General features: G+C 39.2%; 1 protein-coding gene across 1 annotated transcript; it reads right to left on the bottom strand.

Annotated features, from left to right (window-relative positions):
* Window positions 1-349: 349 nt before the first annotated feature.
* On the bottom strand, window positions 350-19,469 carry LOC147481957 (uncharacterized). Its single transcript, XM_086579138.1, has 3 exons — window positions 19,192-19,469; window positions 18,668-19,140; window positions 350-813 (listed from the first exon to the last, which is right to left on the bottom strand). Exons 1-3 carry the CDS (start codon window positions 19,467-19,469, stop codon window positions 350-352), a joined length of 1,215 nt encoding a protein of 404 aa, XP_086435264.1.
* Between the last annotated feature and the right edge of the window lie 5,145 nt (window positions 19,470-24,614).

Genomic DNA, 24,614 nt, shown 5'->3' with positions numbered 1-24,614 from the left:
TTATATGGGACAACATTCCTATTGTCAACCTCTTTGTCTTTCACCATATAGACACGTCCCGCATTGCGACGCATATAAAGTGGATAACCGTCTTTTTTATGGTTGTCGCGTCTGTAAACTCATGTGGAAAATGCTTTGTGCACTTGCCATTTTCCATACACGGTGAGTTCATATTTTTAACACCACACGGTCCATGGATCATACAACTCTTTATTGTATCAAAGAGCAAGGGATCCTTATCTGGGTCAGGAAATTATGCAGATATAATTCGATCAATTTGGGCTACGATACAAATTTTATCTTCATGCTTGAGGAAAACGAGTGCATGCATGTGCGAGAGGCCGCGCTTCTAAAATTCAATGGTGTACACATGAGCTACTTCACGGCCAAACACATTTTTCTTCTTGATAAATTTAATTAAAGCTATTCTCTTCAGTTCAAAAACACGGGAAAGAACATCAGGTCGATCAAACACATTTTGGTTCTCCAAAAGGGCTTCTTGCACTTCTGGCCAGTGAGGATTAGCCGTCATCGTAAGGAATATATCTGGATGCTTATTGTAACATGTTATAGCCATCGAGTCTTGAAAGATCTCATACATGTACCTTGGACTTCCAATGAAAGATGATGGCAAAATAAACCGCTGACCAACCTGATAAGGATCCGTACCCTCAGCTAAATCTGTCAAACTCATGTACACTTCAGCACGAAGATCCTTTTGGTGGGTATAATGATAGTATAGCCGATTTTGCTCAGTAGAAGCCCAAGCATCACACAAAAACTCCTGAAATAATTTTCCACCACGGAGTATTGCTAAATATTCAGTATGATGATAAACGTAAAAAGAATAGTTTTACTAATGAATAAAGCGATGAAACTCTAAACGTAAGTAAAACTAAACGATAATTTATGTGCCTAATTTATCAAAGATTTCTACTCTCAATCCTATTGAGATATAGTGGAGTAGATGATTCGTTCCACTCCTAGTTCTTCTGCATGGTAATATTCTCTACGTATAAATAATCTTAACTAAAGTCTAATGAGAGATTTACGAATTATAAACTAGACTACGATGCAACTACCCACAAGATGCAACTAGTCAACTAAATAAACAGCTATGGAAATACTACGTCGATTCTATGATAAGGAATTAGGGGGGAATTGATTCCACCTTAACTCAACTTAACTTACTAACGAATTAATCGTCGTAATCGAATTGAATCGCTCACGCTGAGAACAATTGGTTCTTCCTAATCCCTAATTACACATGGCATTTCTACCAATTCATAACTAGCATATGAACGATTAAACCCATTCTCATAGTGAACTAATCGTTTCTAGAGTGGAATAGAAATTACGACTATCCTACGCTAACACAAATCAATCTTTCATCAAGGCTTCTCAACCCCCTCTAATGGAGGTTTAGCCGAGAATCATTACGCAATCATTTCCGATTAAATTAAAACTAAACATACTATAAAGAATTGAAATTTACTAATCTGAATTAAACAATAATTAAAATCTAATTAATAATTAAGAAATGATATCAACAAAAATTTAAACTAGATCTATAAATGTAATGACAGAAAACGAATTGAATAATAATAAACTATTTTATTAATCTAATCAAATGAATAACAATATTTTAAAGGTTTAATCTAAAACAATGAATGAAAATGAAACTGAACTTAATTAAAAACAATTAAAACTAGATCTAGAAGCTATTCTAATGACTACTTTCTATTCTAAGCTACTTTTATTTTCTAACCTAACTATCTATATTTTACAAAGAGTCAAGCTTTTGTTTTTATACTTTCAGATCCAAAAATCGTGCATGGGCTTGGAGCCATGTTTTGGGCTGGAAAATCGGGCCCAAAACCCAATTCTTTCAGTCCGGAAAGGGCTCTTCAGCTGGATTTGTCTTCAATAGACGTTTTGTCCACTTTTGCTCCTCTGATTGGGTCAAGGCTTAGACCATTGGAAAGCTCTTTCCGAGCCGGTCGTTTTGATATAAGGTAGGCCCAATTCCGAAGTCTAAGTCCAAATATAAGGTTTTCAGAAGTTTTGCTGACTTTGTGCACTATTTCTGCCCGCGTGGACTTTGTCTTTTCACCTTTGACCGGGCTTTACAGAGGCTTTGTCCTCTTGAAAATTGGCATTTAATCACAGAACTCCTTAGCAACCGACCTTTGCTCCTTTATCTCGCTAAAGTGGCACATTTCTGCACATAATGAACTTTGAAGCCTAAAATGTATAAAAACACATAATTGGTATTAACTCTTACTTATTATTCACATAATTGGTCTAAAGGTACGATTGTTAAGGGGTTAAAACTACAGTTTTGGACTCTTATCAAACCACCCCCAAACAGCATTTTGCTTTTCCTCAAGCAAATATGAGAAATTAGAATAAGTGACCAAAAATGGAGTTCTAACTAATCTTGTTTCACTGAGTGCGATTACATTTACCATATGCAATAAGGTCTTAAACCACTAGGAATTCCCTAGTGGATGAGTTCTAGCCTCGTGAGAGTTTTCCAATGAAGGTACTCACAAACTTCATCTATACTACAACGACTAAAAAATAAAACTATTGTTTTCTTATTCATGTCTCAACTATCTATACATCTCACTAGCAAATGAATAAGAATAACCAAGTCGAAAAACCTAAGATAATATATGCATAATAATCAATCATTTATGATACAAATATATATACTATGAGTAATACTATGAAATGCCTAGCAGGTTCATTTTCGAATGAAACTTCAAGAATAAGCGCCCTTAAGTAGGTTCTCACAATAATAGTCAAGATGACAAACACTCTGTCGATTTTTCCACTAAGTTCCTAATTGAGGTAGAGGTCTACTTAGGTGTTGGGGATTAGGAGATGGTTTAAGAAGGAAGGAAATGGGACAAGTAGAGATAATATAGTCTTCATATTACACTTTACCTTACAATCTCAATGACACACAAGGAAGAAACTTCTTTTCCGGAGAACTAACTAATTTTCGATCAAACACATCTGACTATATCGATCTAAAGATGGGGCCTAAATTCTCGCTTAGGATATGGCATAGTGATCAAGCAAGTGGGCGTGTGATTTCTCTATCCGGATTTTACTTCTCCCTTGTGTCATTTCTCAAATGTTTCGCTCATATAAGGCTTTTAGTCAGTATTCTCCACAGGATTTGTAGAATAAGTACTCTAGCCTAGATTTCAGAAACTTACTGCTAACAATCATAGATACTCATGTAATATATTTATAGATAGATGCAAAGATTATTACCTACATATTAACCTAAGTTTCTAACAATTATTCTGATGCAAAAGCTACGTGAGACTTCTAGATTGTTAAGAGCATAGAGAAAGAAAACAATACCAATATTTCTAAGTGTATAGCATAAACTATTTATTTATATTTTTGAAATTTTTAACTTGAAAACAAATGTATATTATACATATCTATATCCTAACAGATGCCTTAATTACACGCGTTTCTATGCCCCCAAACAAGAAGCATGCTTTGTCCTCAAAGCATTTAAATAAATAGGGTAGGAAAAATACCATGGAAATGCGTGAAATTCTGGAACATCTGCAAAACAAGGTTAGAACATACTAATATAGGAAATAAAAAAAAAACTGACGCAACTCTATAAGAGTTCCACCCATTATGGGGTTAACAAAATAAAATTGCTTGGGACATAAGCAGACACTAACTGGAATTAAAAACTGACCTTATCTCCCGCTTTTATTCTTCATCCTCCTCATCTTCTTCTTCTATAAAGAAGTGAGGTTCCTTCGCATCCTGCCATGCCATTATAATTTGCCAAGCTTGCTGCCATTTATCATCTACGGATGATAACCTGTTAAACGCCACTTGGTTGGATGGGGTGTAAGGTGCAACCTGATGAGGTTGTATCCTCCACCCTTGCCAAGTCATTGCACGGAAAGATCGAATAATAGAATTGGTGGGTCTCACAATGTCGACCCCAACCCAGTCCATGAAACGTGTACAAAAAATAGGAAAGAAACATAGCATAATATGGGAAATTAGAATAGGCATAAGAAGGTACTTATGCCTCATGCTATGGGCTCGTGCTAAACTAGACATCAAGGTTCTGGGAAGGTCATGGCACATATGTCCCTGGGATAAAGCAAGGAAGACACTGCAAGTGGCATCATTCACAGAAGAAAAACGCGATTCCCCTAAAATGTTTAGCATGATCCAAAACATAACACTTCCTATGTTCATGGACATGCTACCAAAGGCAACGTTATATTCCCCTTGGTCCTCGATACGGAAAATGTCTGCCCCATACGACTCATGCAAAAACTCATAAGTGTAGACATGCATATTATCTACCCAATAGCACCATGGGTCTTGTATTTCAGCAGGCATAGCAAGTCCAAGAACAAATGCTAGCAAGAACTTGGTAATTTCCATTGGTTCATCATTAATGTTGATGGAGAACACTTGTTCTCCATCCGGTCTCTCAAAGAAAATACAGTTATCATAAAAATAAGATGCAAGTGCTGGAGAATAAAGTTCATCAGGTCTTACCATAAGCGGTTCCCAGCCTACGTATGTGATCACCTCGCAAAACCAAACACCATAAGTAGTGTTTTGGAACAAATCTTTGAAAGACTGTTCCGTTATTATTGTAAGAGATGTCATCTCAAAACGACCCTCTGGAACAGCTGTAACTGATCGGGGAACAACCCGCAGAAAATTGGAAATTTATGGTCTACGGAGGTCGTCGCAGTGCTTTCGGCTTGAAGCCAGAGTGCTTCGGGTGCTTTTGGATTTAGTGTTTGGAAGCACAGCGCGGCTCCTCTTGGGCACAGTGCTTCGTGTAAAATTTTGAAAATGGCTTAGGGCGAGAAGGCCCGAGGGTGCTTGATTTGTGAAAATGGTGAAGAATAATGGGAAACGTGGGAGTGGAAGGTGAGAGATGGAAGTTAGGTGTAGTGTGGGTTGTGAGTGTATAATGAATGAAGTTTTTATAGGTTTTAAGTTGCTAAAACGAATCGGGAAGTTGCCAAAAAGTTTTTACGGCAATTTCCGGAAATATTAAAATTTTCAAACCCGAAACGGAAACAACTCATATTATTGATTCTAAAACAATCCTAGTATCTTTTAGGTTGAATTTAGGATAAAACTACTTAACTTATCGAGATTTCATCCTAACCAATATTTATTCATAGATATGCCCAAATCGGCAATATTCTCACCCTAACTCCAAAATATCTTCTAAAAACGAGGGTCATATAAAAATCATGTTGGAATAGATAATATCACCCCCAAACAATTTAGGAAGGTGGGATAAATATTAAACAACCACGCACAATGAAAATAACCGCATTATATTAAATTTTTCATTCAAAGTATATTTCACTACAAAATTCAAATTACCGAATTAAAACTGACATTAAAATAACTAACAATAATAAAACTACAAATAAAAATCATCAAGCTATACTATCCCTAAACACGTCAGTACTGGTAGCAGAGGGCACACGCTCAGGAGATGGCTCCCCGAGGCTCCCGATGGGGCAAGCACCATTAAATCTTTTGGCGACGACGCTCGTGCCTCGATGATGTATCCTCAGAAGGAGAATCTCTGTGAGGTGGAAAGCGTGCAAGCATATCGGCTCGGAACTGGCGCTAAGCTTCTAGCTCAGCCCTCATCTGTTCCCACCGCTCATCCTCCCGCTGGAAACGAATCTTGAAGTTATGGTGGATAGTACCCTGTCGAGTCCGGAGGTCTTCGCAGATAGTATTGAGTGAACGCATGCCACGATGAATCACAGCCATGCGTTCTGCATCTGACCAACACCTCTCCAAGGCATCAGCATCAAAACATGTCAAGTCCTCCTCGTCCTCCGAGTCATTCTCATTTCCGACGTCCTCCTCATCAACTACCCTATCCTCAGGCAACCTCCAAACTTGTTGGATACACTCCTTATAAATCCGAGGATTTCGGTGTAGGGTGAGGTAAATCCTATCAGACGTCGGAGTCGCTCTCAACTTCACAGATTATCTTGGTTATCAAAACAGGGAGAGGTGCAATAGACTTCCCTACTCCCCTAATCATGTTAAGCAAAAACTCCAAGATACAGAACTCATACTTCTGCTCCTGGAGTATTCATAGAAAGTGAAGGCAATTCAGACCGATATCGCTGACCTTCTCCTTCCCTATGACATTCCTACCAATCCACTGAGCTGCAACCAGCTGGTTGGTTCTGAGGGATGCCTGGAAAACACAATGCGAGCTCACATTGAAGTTCCCTTCGGTAACAGCCGCGTTCATCAACGGCTCGACCCCATTAAATTGGGAGTCCTACAACGTGGCATCAAGATGGATTCTAGGCGGAATGCCTAGAATCTCAGTCAACAACCCAGTAGTTACTTCCTTCCTCCTCTTTGCCACCGTAACAAAAATTCTATTCCCCTCCAACTCCCTCGTGTTGTAAAACCGTCGGACTAACTCTTCGTGGTAAAAGGCATCGGTCGAGTACCACAAGCTATTCCAATCTCTACTAATCATTTCGTCACCGTAAAACAACGCGAAGTGGTCACCAGTAAATGCTTACTCTGGCAAAATCCGGCATTGTTGAGCCATTGGAAGTTTTGATAAGGTTAGGGGGAACCAATTAGGGACAACCTCACTAAAAAAACCGATGGTGGTGGTGGTGTGGTGGCGCGGCAGCTCCAAGATTTGGATTTTTCGGTGGTTTTTGGTTTTGTAAATTGATGGAGGTGGTGGTGGAAAGGTTTTTGAGAAGATTTGAAATTAATTTGGATGTTTGGTGTGGGTGTAGTTAGGTTTCTTTTCAATTTTATTGTTTGTTAGGGTTTGAAGCTTGGAAGTTTGTCAATGGTGGTTTGGAAGATGAAAACGCACGACTGTTGATGGAAACATAGGGGCGCAGGTGCCCTGCCGGTGCGCGCGGGTTGGGCCCAAGCCCAATTCGAATTTTTGTCGATTTTTAGCGCGACTTCAAACTAACATTGCCGCTACGTTACCGGGCCGATTTTTGCGAATGAGATATGAAAATTATCAAGAGAGAATTTCCAATCCAATGATCCATAAAACACTCTATTCCGACCGTACATTATAATAAGATAGTAGAAAACGACTCAAAGTGCGTGCATGACGTAAGTTATGCGAATGAATGAACTCTAAATTCATAGATTATGTCAACCCAAATCGGAATACAATGTAACGGCCTAAGCAACTCTAATGGGACATAAAACATTCTAGGACGGAAACACGAACACCCCAGCCCCAAACAAATTTCAAAGATTACCAATCCACTGAGCTGCAGCCAGCTGGTTGGTTCTGAGGGATGCCTGGCGAACACAATGCGAGCTCACACTGTAGTTCCCTTTGGTAACAGTCGCGTTCATCAACGGCTCAACCCCATTATATTGGGAGTCCTATAACGTGGCATCAAGATGGATTCTAGGCGGAATGCCTAGAATCTCAGCCAACAACCCAGTAGTTACTTCCTTCCTCTTCTTTGCCACCGTAACAAAAATTCTATTCCCCTCCAACTCCCTCGTGTTGTAAAACCGTCGGACTAACTCTTCGTGGTAAAAGGCTTCGGTCGAGTACCACAAGCTATTCCAATCTCTACTAATCATTTCGTCACCGTAAAACGGCGCGAAGTGGTCGCCAGTAAATGCTTGCTCTGGCAAAATCCGGCGTTGTTGAGCCATTGGAAGTTTTGATAAGGTTAGGAGGAAGCAATGAGGGACAACCTCACTAAAAAAAACGATGGTGGTGGTGGTGTTGTGGCGCGGCAGCTCCAAGATTTGGATTTTTCGGTGGTTTTTGGTTTTGTAAATTGATGGAGGTGGTGGTGGAAAGGTTTTTTAGAAGATTTGAAATTGATTCGGATGTTTGGTGTGGGTATAGTTAGGTTTCTTTTTAATTTTATTGTTTGTTAGGGTTTGAAGCTTGGAAGTTTGTCAATGGCGGTTTGGAAGATGAAAACGCACGACTATTGATGGAAACATAGGGGCGCAGGTACCCTGCCGGTGCGCGCGGGTTGGGCCCAAGCCCAATTCGAATTTTTCGAATTTTTGTCGATTTTTAGAGCGACTTCAAACTAACATTGCCGCTTCGTTACCGGGCCGATTTTTGCGAATGAGATATGAAAATGATCAGGAGAGAATTTCCAATCCAATGATCGATAAAACACTCTATTCCGACCGTGGATTATAATAAGATAGTGGAAAATGCCTCAAAGTGCGTGCATGACGTAAGTTATGCGAATGAATGAACTCTAAATTCATAGATTATGTCAACCCAAATCGGAATACAATGTAACGGCCTAAGCAACTCTAATGGGACATAAACATTCTAGGACGGAAACACGAACACCCCACCCCCAAACAAATTTCATAGATTACCAATCCACTGAGCTGCAGCCAGCTGGTTGGTTCTGAGGGATGCCTGGCGAACACAATGCGAGCTCACATTGTAGTTCCCTTCGGTAACAGTCGCGTTCATCAACGGCTCCACCCCATTATATTGGGAGTCCTATAACGTGGCATCAAGATGGATTCTAGGCGGAATGCCTAGAATCTCAGCCAACAACCTAGTAGTTACTTCCTTCCTCCTCTTTGCCACCGTAACAAAAATTCTATTCCCCTCCAACTTCCTCGTGTTGTAAAACCGTCGGACTAACTCTTCGTGGTAAAAGGCGTCGGTCGAGTACCACAAGGTATTCCAATCTCTACTAATCATTTCGTCACCGTAAAACGGCGCGAAGTGGTCGCCAGTAAATGCTTGCTCTGGCAAAATCCGGCGTTGTTGAGCCATTGGAAGTTTTGATAAGGTTAGGGGAAGCAATGAGGGACAACCTCACTAAAAAAAACGATGGTGGTGGTGGTGTGGTGGCGCGGCAGCTCCAAGATTTGGATTTTTCGGTGGTTTTTAGTTTTGAAAATTGATGGAGGTGGTGGTGGAAAGGTTTTTGAGAAGATTTGAAATTGATTTGGATGTTTGGTGTGGGTGTAGTTAGGTTTCTTTTTAATTTTATTATTTGTTAGGGTTTGAAGCTTGGAAGTTTGTCAATGGCGGTTTGGAAGATGAAAATGCACGACTATTGATGGAAACATAGGGGCGCAGGTGCGCTGCCGGTGCTCGCGGGTTGGGCCCAAGCCCAATTCAAAATTTTCGAATTTTTGTCGATTTTTAGCGCGACTTCAAACTAACATTGCCACTTCGTTACCGGGCCGATTTTTGCGAATGAGATATAAAAATGATCAGGAGAGAATTTCCAATCCAATGATCCATAAAACACTCTATTCCGACAGTTGATTATAATAAGATAGTGGAAAATGCCTCAAAGTGCGTGCATGACGTAAGTTATGCGAATGAATGAACTCTAAATTCATAGATTATGTCAACCCAAATCGGAATACAATGTAACGGCCTAAGAACCTCTAATGGGACATAAAACATTCTAGGACGGAAACACGAACACCCCACCCCTAAACAAATTTCATAGATTACCAATCCACTGAGCTGCAGCCAGCTGGTTGGTTCTGAGGGATGCCTGGCGAACACAATGCGAGCTCACATTGTAGTTCTCTTCGGTAACAGTCGCGTTCATCAACGGCTCGACCCCATTATATTGGGAGTCCTATAACGTGGCATCAAGATGGATTCTAGGCGGAATGCCTAGAATCTCAGCCAACAACCTAGTAGTTACTTCCTTCCTCCTCTTTGCCACCGTAACAAAAATTTTATTCCCCTCCAACTCCCTCGTGTTGTAAAACCGTCGGACTAACTCTTCGTGGTAAAAGGCGTCGGTCGAGTACCACAAGCTATTCCAATCTCTACTAATCATTTCATCACCGTAAAACGGCGCGAAGTGGTCGCCAGTAAATGCTTGCTCTGGCAAAATCCGGCGTTGTTGAGCCATTAGAAGTTTTGATAAAGTTAGGGGGAAGCAATGAGGGACAACCTCACTAAAAAAAACGATGGTGGTGGTGGTGTGGTGGCGCGACAGCTCCAAGATTTGGATTTTTCGGTGGTTTTTGGTTTTGTAAATTGATGGAGGTGGTGGTGGAAAGGTTTTTGAGAAGATTTGAAATTGATTTGGATGTTTGGTATGGGTGTAGTTAGGTTTCTTTTTAATTTTATTGTTTGTTAGGGTTTGAAGCTTGGAAGTTTGTCAATGGCGGTTTGGAAGATGAAAACGCACGACTGTTGATGGAAACATAGGGGCGCAGGTGCCCTGCCGGTGCGCGCGGGTTGGGCCCAAGCCCAATTCGAATTTTTGTCGATTTTTAGCGCGACTTCAAACTAACATTTCCGCTACGTTACCGGGCCGATTTTTGCGAATGAGATATGAAAATGATCAGGAGAGAATTTCCAATCCAATGATCCATAAAACACTATATTCCGACCGTAGATTATAATAAGATAGTGGAAAATGCCTAAAAGTGAGTGCATGACGTAAGTTATGCGAATGAATGAACTATAAATTCATAGATTATGTCAACCCAAATCGGAATACAATGTAATGGCCTAAGCAACTCTAATGAGACATAAAACATTCTAGGACGGAAACACGAACACACCACCCCCAAACAAATTTCATAGATTACCAATCCACTGAGCTGCAGCCAGCTGGTTGGTTCTGAGGGATGCCTGGCGAACACAATGCGAGCTCACATTGTAGTTCTCTTCGGTAACAATCGCGTTCATCAACGGCTCGACCCCATTATATTGGGAGTCATATAACGTGGCATCAAAATAGATTCTAGGCGGAATGCCTAGAATCTCAGCCAACAACCCAGTAGTTACTTCCTTCCTCCTCTTCGTCACCGTAAGAAAAATTCTATTCCCCTCGAACTCCCTCGTGTTGTAAAACCGTCAGACTAACTCTTCGTGGTAAAAGGCGTCGGTCGAGTACCACAAGCTATTCCAATCTCTACTAATCATTTCGTCACCGTAAAGCGGCGCGAAGTGGTCGCCAGTAAATGCTTGCTCTGGCAAAATCCGGCGTTGTTGAGCCATTGGAAGTTTTGATAAGGTTAGGGGGAAGCAATGAGGGACAACCTCAAAAAAAAATGATGGTTGTGGTGGTGTGGTGGCGCGGCAGCTCCAAGATTTGGATTTTTCGGTGGTTTTTGGTTTTGTAAATTGATGGAGGTGGTGGTGGAAAGGTTTTTGAGAAGATTTGAAATTGATTTGGATGTTTGGTGTGGGTGTAGTTAGGTTTCTTTTTAATTTTATTGTTTGTTAGGGTTTGAAGCTTGGAAGTTTGTCAATGGTGGTTTGGAAGATGAAAACGCACGACTGTTGATGGAAACATAGGGGCGCAGGTGGGCTGCTGGTGCGCGCGGGTTGGGCCCAAGCGCAATTCAAATTTTTTGAATTTTTGTCGATTTTTAGCACGACTTCAAACTAACATTGCCGCTTCGTTACCGGGCCGATTTTTGCGAATGAGATATGAAAATGATCAGGAGAGAATTTCCAATCCAATGATCCATAAAACACTCTATTCCGACCATGGATTATAATAAGATAGTGGAGAATGCCTCAAAGTGCGTGCATGACGTAAGTTATGCGAATGAATGAACTCTAAATTCATAGATTATGTCAACCCAAATCGGAATACAATGTAACGGCCTAAGCAACTCTAATGGGACATAAAACATTCTAGGACGGAAACACGAACACACCACCCCTAAACAAATTTCATAGATTACCAATCCACTGAGCTGCAGCCAGCTGGTTGTTTCTGAGGGATGCCTGGCAAACACAATGCGAGCTCACATTGTAGTTCCCTTCGGTAACAGTCGCATTCATCAACGGCTCGACCCCATTATATTGGGAGTCCTATAACGTGGCATCAAGATGGATTCTAGGTGGAATGCCTAGAATCTCAACCAACAACCCAGTAGTTACTTCCTTCCTCCTCTTTGCCACCGTAACAAAAATTCTATTCCCCTCCAACTCCCTCGTGTTGTAAAACCGTCGGACTAACTCTTCGTGGTAAAAGGCGTCGGTCGAGTACCACAAGCTATTCCAATCTCTACTAGTCATTTCGTCACCGTAAAACGGCGCGAAGTGGTCGCCAGTAAATGCTTGCTCTGGCAAAATCCGGCGTTGTTGGGCCATTGGAAGTTTTGATAAGGTTAGGGGGAAGCAATGAGGGACAACCTCACTAAAAAAAATGATGGTGGTGGTGGTGTGGTGGCGCGGCAGCTCCAAGATTTGGATTTTTCGGTGGTTTTTGGTTTTGTAAATTGATGGAGGTGGTGGTGGAAATGTTTTTGAGAAGATTTGAAATTGATTTGGATGTTTGGCGTGGGTGTAGTTAGGTTTCTTTTTAATTTTATTGTTTGTTAGAGTTTGAAGCTTGGAAGTTTGTCAATGGCGGTTTGGAAGATGAAAACGCACGACTGTTGTTGGAAACATAGGGGCGCAGGTGCGCTGCCGGTGCGCGTGGGTTGGGACCAAGCCCAATTCGAATTTTTCGAATTTTTGTCGATTTTTAACGCGACTTCAAACTAACATTGCCGCTTCATTACCGGGCCGATTTTTGTAAATGAGATATGGAAATAATCAGGAGAGAATTTTCAATCCAATTATCCATAAAACACTCTATTCCGAAAGTGGATTATAATAAGATAGTGGAAAATGCCTCGAAGTGCGTGCATGACGTAAGTTATGCGAATGAATGAACTCTAAATTCATAGATTATGTCAACCCGAATCGGAATACAATGTAACGGCCTAAGCAACTCTAATGGGACATAAAACATTCTAGGACGGAAACACGAACACCTCACCCCCAAACAAATTTTTTTTACAACAGAGTTTAGAAAATTTGTTTTTTAAAAGTGGGTCTTTTAAAGTCAGATTCCCGAGACTTCCTAGATTACTATGTTTATTATTTAATATTTTTTTAATTTTATAAGGAAAACAATAAGCAATAAGGACATAATTCACCCCATAGAGAAACATGACTCAAAAATCCGAGAAAACATGCAAGAGTGGAAAACGTGAATTATGTTAAACGTGGACTTAGGATCCAGTACTTACAGCCACACACTCCATAGGGAGGGCCCGGTTACCTTAATGGTGCACTCACCAATATCTGGAAATGAAAGGAAATGTACCAAACAAAAAAACTGAGTCGTTTATAGTCAGATACTCAAGACTTTATCTAAACATATGTATGAACATGCAGTTTATCATATATCAACAATCGAAATAGTTGTGGATCATTCCATAAATAAAAATCACAAACAACATACCCAAACACAATCAAGCACCAAGATTTTCTATGACGCAACCTAGTGAAATGAAAACGAAGTCGGATAGACCTATATCGTAACCTATCATACACCTTCTTTTTCATCTTTGAACGAGAAGGTGTCCTAGTGAATAAGTGTGGAAAAGTGAATGGTTGTAGAAGATATGGTGGATATGGATAAGTTGTAGAAGGAAAGCATGGAAAAACTAAGGATGTGGGTTTCGCACAAAACTCATTCATGGTGTAGGTAGGGACTATCTCAATTCTGAAAATGAAGGTGTCAAATGGTTTGTCCTTCTGAAGTATTTGTTTGCTAGGAGGATTTAAAAAATTATGAAGCATAAGAGAAACAAAAGGATCGAGTGCAAACTCGAGATTCCTTTGAAATGGTGGAAGGAGGGGAGTCGAGGCGGATGTTGTACAAAGTAGTTCTTGATAGGGTGACTCATCGCCTGCTGTAAGAAACTCATCGAATTCCTCATCTAGCTTGGTCATAACCACATTACTATGGTATTCCTCTATATCTTTGAGAAAGTCATCTATCTCGTCCTCATCCATAATAAGTGTATCAACTAGTGTAGGGATGAAAACGTTGGAGTCTGAACCTGCAAAGTAAAGAAATTTGGGCATCTGATTATCAGGGAACGTGTTGTTGAAATAATCTTGAGCGAAGCTCTCGATCATGCTAACCTCTCCATCCATAGACGAATCGGGTAATTGTGTCTTTGGTTTAAACACATTTACTTCAACAGAAAGATGGCCAAAAGACATGGACATCGAACCATCGCGGCAATTTATGAGCGCATTGGCGGTGCCCGGGAAAGGGCCCTAAGATGATTGGGACGAGTCGTTAGCGACTTTCGTATTGAGGATGACGAAATCACCCGGATAGTAGAAATCCACGAACCTTTACCAAAGACGCGTTTTCAACCACACCCTTAGGATACTTAATAGACCGATCAGCTAATTGCAACGTCATTTTAGTGGGTTGCATCTCCTCTAGACCTATTTGTCTATACAAATAAAACGGGAGTAAGTTAACACTATCCCCCAGGTCTAATAACGCGGTCGTCGTATAGGAATTTCCTAAGGTGCACTGTACAGTAGGACGACCGGGGTCCTTGTACTTAACAATTCCGTTATGTTCAAATAGAGTTGAGAATTGTTCTGTTAAAAAGGCGTCTTTTGGTATATTGGTCTTACGCCTAGTAGTACACAACTCCTTAAGAAACTTAGCATGGTGTGGTAGCTTTTTAATAGCTTCGAGGAAGGGAAGGTTTATAGTTAGATTCTTGAAAACGTCCCTAATCTCCTCATAATTTGTATCCCTAATTAACATGGCTAATTTTTGTGGAAACGGTGGTTTCTCTCTATATTTAGCATATGTATCACCTAGATGTTTAACTTTGGCTTTTTGTTTCTTAGGTTGTGTTGTAACTAGTACCTCTGCAGTGGTAGGCTCTTCAGTTTCTATTTCGATATCTAGTAAAGTAGCATGTGTAGGGGCTACTGATGGGGTAACTATAGGCATAGTTACTTTGTTATCAACCACTCTGCCAGAACGGAGAGTGGTGATGGCATTTAGCTCACCTACGTTTTCATTTTCATTACTAGTATTACCGGTTACCTCAAAGGCCGTGTTTGTTGTTTTAGGATTAGGTATCGCGTGACCTGGAAACACACCTTTTGGTTGGGCTTTATCTTGGGCCAACTGTTGGCTTAAATTATTAACGGATTGTAGAAAATGTTGGTTAGATTAAGCCATGGTTTGGAAGAGTTGTTGGCTCACTTGTATGAAGGTGTCAAGATGATCCGGTTGGGTGGGTGTAGTGGTCACGGGTGGTGTGACTGGAACTATCTCGCGTTGATTATTTATGGGCGGATTGTGATAGTTATTATTTACCAGAACGATACCTCTATTAGGATTATAATTATTATAACTACCTTGACCTTGTGCTTGACCTTGTCGAGGTTGCGCTTGGTTGTTATAATTATTATAATTACCCTGACCCAGTCCTTGTCATGGTGGAGCTTGGTTATAACTGGGCGTTGGCCTAACATATTGATTATTGTACCCTGGAGGTGTGACTTATTGGTTATTTCTCCAACCGAAGTTGGGATTTTGTCTCCAAGGGGCGTTAGGTTCACTATTAATGGAACAAGCATGTTCATAGGCTATAGGACAGTGGATGTCGGGATGCTCAGGACTCCAACAGAAACTACATGGATTGGAATTTACATTCATGACGGGGATAGGCTTTTGTTGTACAGAAATGGCCTCTACTTTTTTAGTGAGTGATTCGATTAGAGTTTTAAGCTCGGGATCGTGTTTCATCTCAAACATACTTTTTTAGTGAGTGATTCGATTAGAGTTTTAACTGTATTAGAAGAACTAGCGGAGCGGTGGGTATCGTCACGGCCCCCCCAGTTGTTATTTTGCTTAGTTTGGTCCTCTAAAAATTTATAAGCCTCCGAGACACCTTTACTTAGGAAACTACCCCCATTCATTATGTCAAGGACTTCTTTATGGTGGTGTAGAAGTCCTTTGAAAAAGGCACGAACTAATGTGTCTTTCGCTAGGTTATGATGTGGACACTCTATAAAGAGATGGGTGAAACGATTCCAAGCCTCCGAAAGTGATTCATGAGGATTTTGTTGAAAGAAATGAATCTTGGAAAGCATCTCATCCGTCTTTAGGGGTGGGTAAAAATGTTCCATAAACAGCTAAACAAGTTTAGCCCACGAGTCCACAGAATTAGGCGCTTGGGCAGTTAACCAAGACGCCGCCTTATCAGCTAAAGTGAAGGGAAATACCCTGAGTTTAATTTGTTCAGCACTCACCGTAAGATGGTGGAATGTTGTAAGAACTTGTTCAATCCTACGCATGTGCTGATAAGGTTTTTCATGGTCTAAACCATGGAAAACGGGTAACAAATTAAAATATTTGGGGATTCGAAATCCCCAATCGGGTCTGCAAGAACGATGCAAGATTTGGGGCTATCGCTCAAGGCTTTATAAAAGTCCGAGAGAGAGTCTCTCCTCGCCGTCGGGCATCAGGTCGGTAGAGTATGTGGAATAGTAGCTAGAGGTGCAATGAGTGGTATACTAGATAGGCGTGCTTGTTGATGTTGCCGTGTAATTACGTTAGGTGTTTTTGTTCGACCAGACCTTAATCTCATACAAGGTTAAGACCAAACTTAACTAAACGCGACAACCTCCAAACAATCCTGATATTCTAGTATAAACCTCTAACAGAAGATGCGAGGTGTGGAAGAAAGGAATACCTGATTGCGTCCTTGCTTCGCTTATGAATAGCGTCTTGTTTATGCGTGTTCAGTGTATATAACAAGTTAGAACACTAAAAAACTTGAAAAATCGAAGTTCGAAACAAACTTGTGGAAATCCAGCAAAAATCAGCTGAGGGCGCAGGTGCGATCACTTTGGGCGCAGGTGCGCTCCGTGTAAGTTCAAGTTACAGTGTTTGAGCGCGGGTCGCGCTCAACTTCGATACTTTAGCAATGTGTCGCTCCTTGGGGGGCACAAAAGCCCGTGCAATTTTTGCGAGGAAGTTTAATGCTGAAAAAGACAACCACAGTTAGAATCGAACAAGGGTGGGTGGGTGAAATGGGACTTTAAGAAGAGTACTTATACTACGAAAACAATGCGAAAGTGAAACTAAGATGGCAGCGGCGCCATTTGATAAACGTAAAAAGAATAGTTTTACTAATGAATAATGCGATGAAACTCTAAACGTAAGTAAAACTAAACGATAATTTACGTGCCTAATTTATCAAAAATTTCTACTCTCAATCCTATTGAGATATAGTGGAGTAGATGATTCATTCCACTCCTAGTTCTTCCGCATGGTAATGTTCTCTACGTATAAATAATCTTAACTAAAGTCTAATGAGAGATTTACGAATTATAAACTAGACTACGATGCAACTACCCACAAGATGCAACTAGTCAACTAAATAAAAAAGCTATGGAAATACTACGATTGATTCTATGATAAGGAATTAGGGGAATTGATTCCACCTTAACTCAACTTAACTTACTAACGCATTTAATCGTCAGAATCCGAATTGAACTGCTACGCAGAACAATTGGTTCTTCCTAATCCCTAATTACACATGGCATTTCTACCAATTCATAACTAGCATGTGAACGATTAAACCCATTCTCATTGTGAACTAATCATTTCTAGAGTGGAATAGAAATTACGACTATCCTACGCTAACACAAATCAAGCTTTCATCAAGGCTTCTCAACCCCCTCTAATGGAGGTTTAGCCGAGAATCATTATGCAATCATTTCCGATTAAATTAAAACTAAACATACTATAAAGAATTGAAATTTACTAATCTAAATTAAATAATAATTAAAATCTAATTAATAATTAAGAAATGATATCAACAAGAATTTAAACTAGATCTATAAATGTAATGACAGAAAACGAATTGAATAATAATAAACTATTTTATTAATCTAATCAAATGAATAATAATATTTTAAAGGTTTAATCTAAAAACAAGGAATGAAAATGAAACTAAACTTAATTAAAAACAATTAAAACTAGATCTAGAAGCTATTCTAATGGCTACTTTCTATTTTAAGCTACTTTTATTTTCTAACCTAACTATCTATATTTTACAAAGAGTCAAGCTTTTGTTTTTATACTTTCAGATCCAAAAATCGTGTATGGGCTTGGGGCCATGTTTTGGGCCGGAAAATCGGGCCCAAAACCCAATTCTTTCAGTTCGAAAAGGGCTCTTCAGCTGGATTTGGCTTCAATAGACTTTTCGTCCACTTTTGCTCCTCTGATTAGGTCAAGGCTTGGACCATTGGAAAGCTCTTTCCGAGCCGGTTGTTTTGACATAAGGTAGGCCCAATTCCGAGGTCTGAGTCCAAATATATAGTCTTCAGAAGTTCTGCTGACTTTGTGCACTGTTTCTGCCCGCGTGGACTTTGACTTTTCACCTTTGACCGGGCTTTACAGAGGCTTTGTCCTCTTGAAAATTGGCCTTTAATCACAGAACTCCTTAGCAACCGACCTTTGCTCCTTTATCTCGCTAAAGTGGCACATTTCTGCACATAATGGACTTTGAAGCCTGAAATGCATAAAAACACGTAATCAGTATTAACTCTTACTTATTATTCACATAATTGGTCTAAAGGTACGATTGTTAAGGGGTTAAAACTATAGTTTTGGGCTCTTATCATATGACATTCAAACAAACGATATGCATAGAACACCATCTGAGTCAATCGCCTCAAATCGTCGTCATTGACATCATAGAGTTTCATTTCGGTTGACCATCCAAGCTCACCCCGAGGGAAAAACAAAGGATAATGCAGGGGGTAGATAAGCGGGATTACATTCATCAATCCACTTCATTGCATTGCCTGATCTATAATGAAGAATGATATCTCTTGTGCTTCTGATTTCAGTTCCATCCCCAGGTATAACAACTACAATTTCATTTGCTGAAGGAAGATTGTATCGTCGTCGGTCAGTAGATGTATTATAATGGAGATAAGCTGCCACGTCATTTTCCTCAATTGCACAAGCACTAAATATATCATATGTTTGATGAAATTTTTCAACAAATCTATTACAATCTGACAGTGTACTCTGAATGACATCTAAAACATCACGTCTCAATTTTGGATTTCGGCGATGACGCACATCAAGGGCACTGGCTGGGTCATAAACATAGAGCTGAGCATAAGTCGGATCTTTCTCAGGTTCTGGTAGTAACGATCCAATTTGATGGCATAATTCACCATGAACGGTGAATGGAATAGGACCGCTACCGCTGAATATTTGGTTATCCGGTTGACAACTGAGACTGGTAAATGCATTAGCCAAGTTATACTGACGAAGATGTTATCTAAATAACCTGGCTTTGGCATCATTACCATCATATAGATCTTGAATTGCAGGAGGCAATGGACTAAGTAGAGGAAGACTGACTTTTACTTGTTTGCAACACATCCCGAAAAAGGGTCTTTTAACTGATGTATTTGCTAGCCTTTCATCTTTCCAGTGCAGAGCTTTACAAAATGAGCATTCCACATCCATCTTTCCAAGATAATGGCGGACATTGTTGTGCATATTAGCAGGTTCTGCCATATTGACACCAGCTATAAGAGGCTGAAAATAATCATCCACATCCATTTCGCTTTGGGTGTCACTAACATGTAGGGAAAAAATCCTAATGAGTTAGGAATGGAATTTTTTTTTTTACTTAAAACAATGCTATAGAAAACACAATGAAATTCAACTTACATATATGAAGACATTGATATTGGAATATTATGAAGGTGTGCTTCTAAGTTCCTTCTAGTTCGCTTGTTCATTCTACCACTTATGCGCTCTTTTTCTCTTCTTTTGCATTGGGCCAACTTGCATCGAGAAGTCTGAGAAGGTGTATAAGCATTAGTCGGACTAACACTAAGATCATCCACTTCCATTTCGTTTTGGGTGTCACTAACATGTAGAAAAAAAATTCATAATGAGCCAGGAATGGAAATATTTTTTACTGAAAACAATGCTATAGAAAGCACACAAAGAAATAAAACTTACATATGGAAAGACATGGACACAGGTATATTTTGAAGGCCTATTTCTAAGTTCCTTCTTGTTTGCTTGCTGCTTCTACCACTTATGAGCTCTCTTTCTCTTCTATTGCGTTGGGCCAACTTGAACCGGGAAGGCTGAGAGGGTGTAAAAGCATTGGTCGGACTAACATTAAGAGTGGATTGTGGAGGAGTAACTACAACCTCATTTTGCACAGGAGGTGATTGGACTTGATGGCCTTTATTTCCTTGTTTTTCTAAAACCTGTATTTTATATTTGATAAAACATAACCATCAAAAGGCAGTAAACAACCACCGCATATAATGAACGTATATATGTTACATGCCTTAGCAAGGGTAGCAAGCACATGGTCAATGATCCGTTGTTTATGCTCAAGTACTCGATTTATATAATCCAATTCTCTTTGATGCATGATGCAAGTACATGAAAAGCCGCATAAAAAATTAAATGAGAATGTTGTCAAATTAACAAAAAGTTTTTCTTTGTTACAAAATTTAAAAGTTTGAAATCATGTAAGAATCAAACATAACCAAACTGTGAAAAAGGAACTTCAAATACCTGAACAGATGCAATAGGTTCATTGGTATATTTAGGTGGTGCGTCGACAACAAAAACATCTAATGCACTTGCAGGTGGTGCCTTATCCATGGCTGATAATCAAACATTGATAAGGAAATTGCAGCAAATAAATGAAAGTGGTATACAACTATGATCAGGAACAACTATTAAGGGAGGTTCAGAATCGTGCAAAATGCAACCATGTCACCAGTACCTCCAATTAGAGTTATCGACTTTTGTATAATTAAAATATAAAGAGTTCCGATCCACTAGAACTTCTACCAAAGCTACACGCATGTACTATACACGCATGTACGCATGTACTATACTTTAATGTGCATAGCAAAATAAACAAAAACAACATATATAGTCTAAAAAGATTGCTTCCTTTTTGCCCAACTACAGCCTAGCATTTTTCAAAACACGGATCGCAAGAGATACACAATGGAACACTTCAACATTGCAATCCAAATGATAAATTATAGAAAAAGTTCATCGCAAAAGAAACAAAAACAGCATAGTCTAAAAACATTGCTTCCTTTCTTCGTGGGAAATCGAGTTTTCTAGTATTATATCGGTACAATTATCTCCAACATTGGCTTTCTAATCTGATGGGTCATAACCTTTTGGTTCATGCAGTTATTATTATGCTGGGATAACAGAGTATGATAAAATGTACAATGCAGTATGAACTAAATTCGTCCCTGACTAATAAGACGCCCATTAGCCTTTAGGTACACAAATTAAGATTTTACGCTGGGACAAATGAACCTCCTTAGCTAACGTTCAAAGTTTATTATGGTATGAGCAATTCGATAAGTTAATACTACTTGCAGCTTATAGGTGTGAGAATGGATAGTGTATACAGAGCATGTCAAAATTTTAAGCTGGAGAGAGAGGACATACATCTGTAATGAAAAAGTCAGGTATGTTTCTTTTACAGTTCATAAACTCAAGGATACACCAGCTTTCAAATGATGTGGTCCTCAGCCTAAATTACAGGAATATCTAGTTGAATAATTCATACGTTAAAAATTATGGCTTACTTGCTTGGAGACAAAAATTACATGTTGTTGAAAAAGTACCTATTATGGGGTTTCAATCTTGTCCCTTCCACTACAGATCATATCAAATTTACCCTGTCGTAAAACACAAATTAAAACATGCATATGTTGATATGTTAGTACAAAGTTGAATGCTTGAATAGGTAACTGCTAATTTACAAACTCTACCACATGTACTACCATTCCGTCTTGCAATAGCCAGAGACACATACTACCATTCCGTGTTGCAATAGTCAATCAGTCTAGATTAGATTTATATAGCGTTGGATCAATCAATATCTTTGAGTAGTAGTTTCCTAATTGGAATCAACTTAGATTAGGTTTATATCAATGGAATCAAGATGTACTAAAAGATAAAAGATAAAATTGTTTTTATCCTTTATAATAGCTTATTCCTCTTTAGTTTAGTTTAGAGTAAGTATGACTATTAAAATAAATTGATTTATGACCGTAGGATCATCCCAAAACTACTTTCTCTCTGACCACTCGATATAACAACATAAAAAACCAAGCTGCTTTAACTACTAATAAAATTTACAAACTCTACCACATGAACTACCATTCCGTGTTACAATAGCCAGAGACACATACTACCATTCCGTGTTGCAATAGTCAGTCAATCTTGATTAGATTTATAATACGTTGGATCAATTAGTATATTTGAGTAGTAGTTTCCTAATTGGAATCAACTTAGATTAGATTTATATAGATATCAGATATAATTTAATATATATATGAGGATTAATATCAATGGAATCAAGACGTACAAAAAGATAAAAATAAAATTGTTTTTATCCTTTATAATAGCTTATTCCTCTTTAGTTTAGTTTAGAGTAAGTAGGACTCTTAAAATAAATTGATTTATGACCATAGGATTATCCCAAAACTACTTTCTCTCTAACCGCTCAATATAACAACATAAAAAACCAAACTGCTTTATTAGATAGATAAGGAGTTTGATTTTTTATAAGAGTGGAAAAAAGAATAGACACATAAAATAAAAATAATAATAATACAAATGAAAGAAAATTCAAATACATAAAAGTATTAAATTATCATTACTCATTCAAATACTTGAAGTTTTTTATTCAGTACCAAAACACGACTCTAAATAAGATACTACTAATTACCAACCATAATGGCATAATTAAGTACTACAAATAAGTTAATAATTTTAAAATTTCCAATTATTAATAGTCCAAAACAAAATAGAACTAACAATACCAATAAGTCAAATCTAAAAAAAAAAAAAACGCCCACTCTTCAAAAGATACTCCAAAAACCCTTTTTCTTAAACGAACAAGACGTTTTCTTTTAGATTATTAAAAAAAAAAAAAAGTTTTAATAAAATTTTAAACAGGAGATTTTCAAAATCTCGGGTTTTAAACGGTTTTTAAGTTTAAAACGCGTATTTTAAATTGGAACAAGACGTCTTACCAATATCTCGGATTTTAAACACATTTTTATCACCGAATTTGGTGACAATGATTGTGAGTGATTATAAAAAATCATTGTCCTCTGGAGTGGTTTTGAATCGAAAATTTGGACTCGGACCAATTTCTTGTTAACCCTCAGGGCATCTTGGTCTTTTGTTAGCAAATTAGATTTTTCGGTCAAAAACAAATGGGAACTGTCAATTTAAGCACACCAAATTGTTCAAAACCCGAAAAATCGGGAGGGAGTTTGTGACGATGAGGATGGAGTGGTTTTGAAGATCGGACCAGCAGGGCATCTTGGTCTTTTGTTAGCAAAAGATTTTTCGGTCAAAACGATCAATTTTGGCAAAAAGGATCTTTAGAGAAAATCTTTTTAGGATCTTTAGAGAAATTTATGCAAAAGAGGCTGCTGAAAATCCATAAAGATGTCTTGAATCACCAGGAGGAAACAGAGGAGATTGTAGCAGATGCAAGTCGAGAAAATGCTCCAGAAAGCACGGGAGGTCTGGGGATATCTGAAACAATACCCCCAGAGCTGGTACACGCAACGGATACAAAACCAAAAAACGATGGCGAAAAAAGGAGCAGCAGCACTCAAAGCTTCGCTGCCGCAGTAAAAACCAGTTCTTGGGTGGATATTTTGGGCAGGGAAGCTGTAGGTAAAGAGACACTGAGGTATATCCCACATTCCCACCTACAATGGTGAATGAAACCAATCATACATGTCAAAAGCTCAAAATTCTCCCATGTTCATGAAAAATATGAGAAATTGGTGGTGGGGTATTTCATTGCTAGACGGACTATGGGTATGTGAAAGATATTGTTAGTAAGATGTGGAGACTTCAGCAGAAATTCACAATGCAAGCACAGGGGGAGAAGATGTTCACTTTCAAATTTGAGAGTGATGAATACCGACAAAAGGTATTGAATATTCGCTCATTCCATGTTGCCAGTAAACTGCTTGTGATAAGACCATGGAAGCTATTTATCGAATCAGAAGTGTCGGAGCTTAAAACTTTACCAGTTTGGGTGATCATGAAAAGGTTGCTGATGGAACTGTGGGATAAGGAGGGGTTCAGTATGGTGGGGAGTGCCATTGGGGTGCCATTATTTGCCGATAAACTCACCGAAGAAAAGCGGAGGACCTCATAGGCACGAGTATGTATCGAGGTTGATATAGAGTGCACATATCCTGAAGGTACAACGGTAGTGGTGGATAAGAAACGAGCTTTCGATGTGGGATTTGAGTATAACTGGAAACCTCCTCAGTGTTCGGAGTGTAATGTCTTCGGACAATTGGACTCACAATGTGCAAAACAGATAGCGCAGAAAGGAAATACGATCCAAAAGAAGGAGGCATGGCTGAAAAAAGACAGGAAACAAGCAGAGCAGACGGACTGTGCAACAGTTGGAACAAAAAACCAACCAGGAACTGACGCCACAGGCAAGGTACAGGGCCCAAACACAGTGGGAGAGGGCCTAAACGAGCCTGATCAGGGTGAGTGGGAGACTCCAACGAAGAAGCATACTGTCAAGCAGCCCACTCAGACTTTACCAAAGAGAACAGGTGACTGAAATACCAAGCTCTGAAGATTCAATGGATGCGGAGACACAGGTTAGCCAATGTGTGCAACACGGGGGCAACAAAGAGCTAGTAACAGAAA

The sequence above is a fragment of the Coptis chinensis genome, chromosome 8, assembly GCF_015680905.1.
Source record: "Coptis chinensis isolate HL-2020 chromosome 8, ASM1568090v1, whole genome shotgun sequence".
Classification (NCBI taxonomy): Eukaryota; Viridiplantae; Streptophyta; class Magnoliopsida; order Ranunculales; family Ranunculaceae; genus Coptis; species Coptis chinensis.
This window is presented reverse-complemented; position numbering and strand designations above follow the sequence as displayed.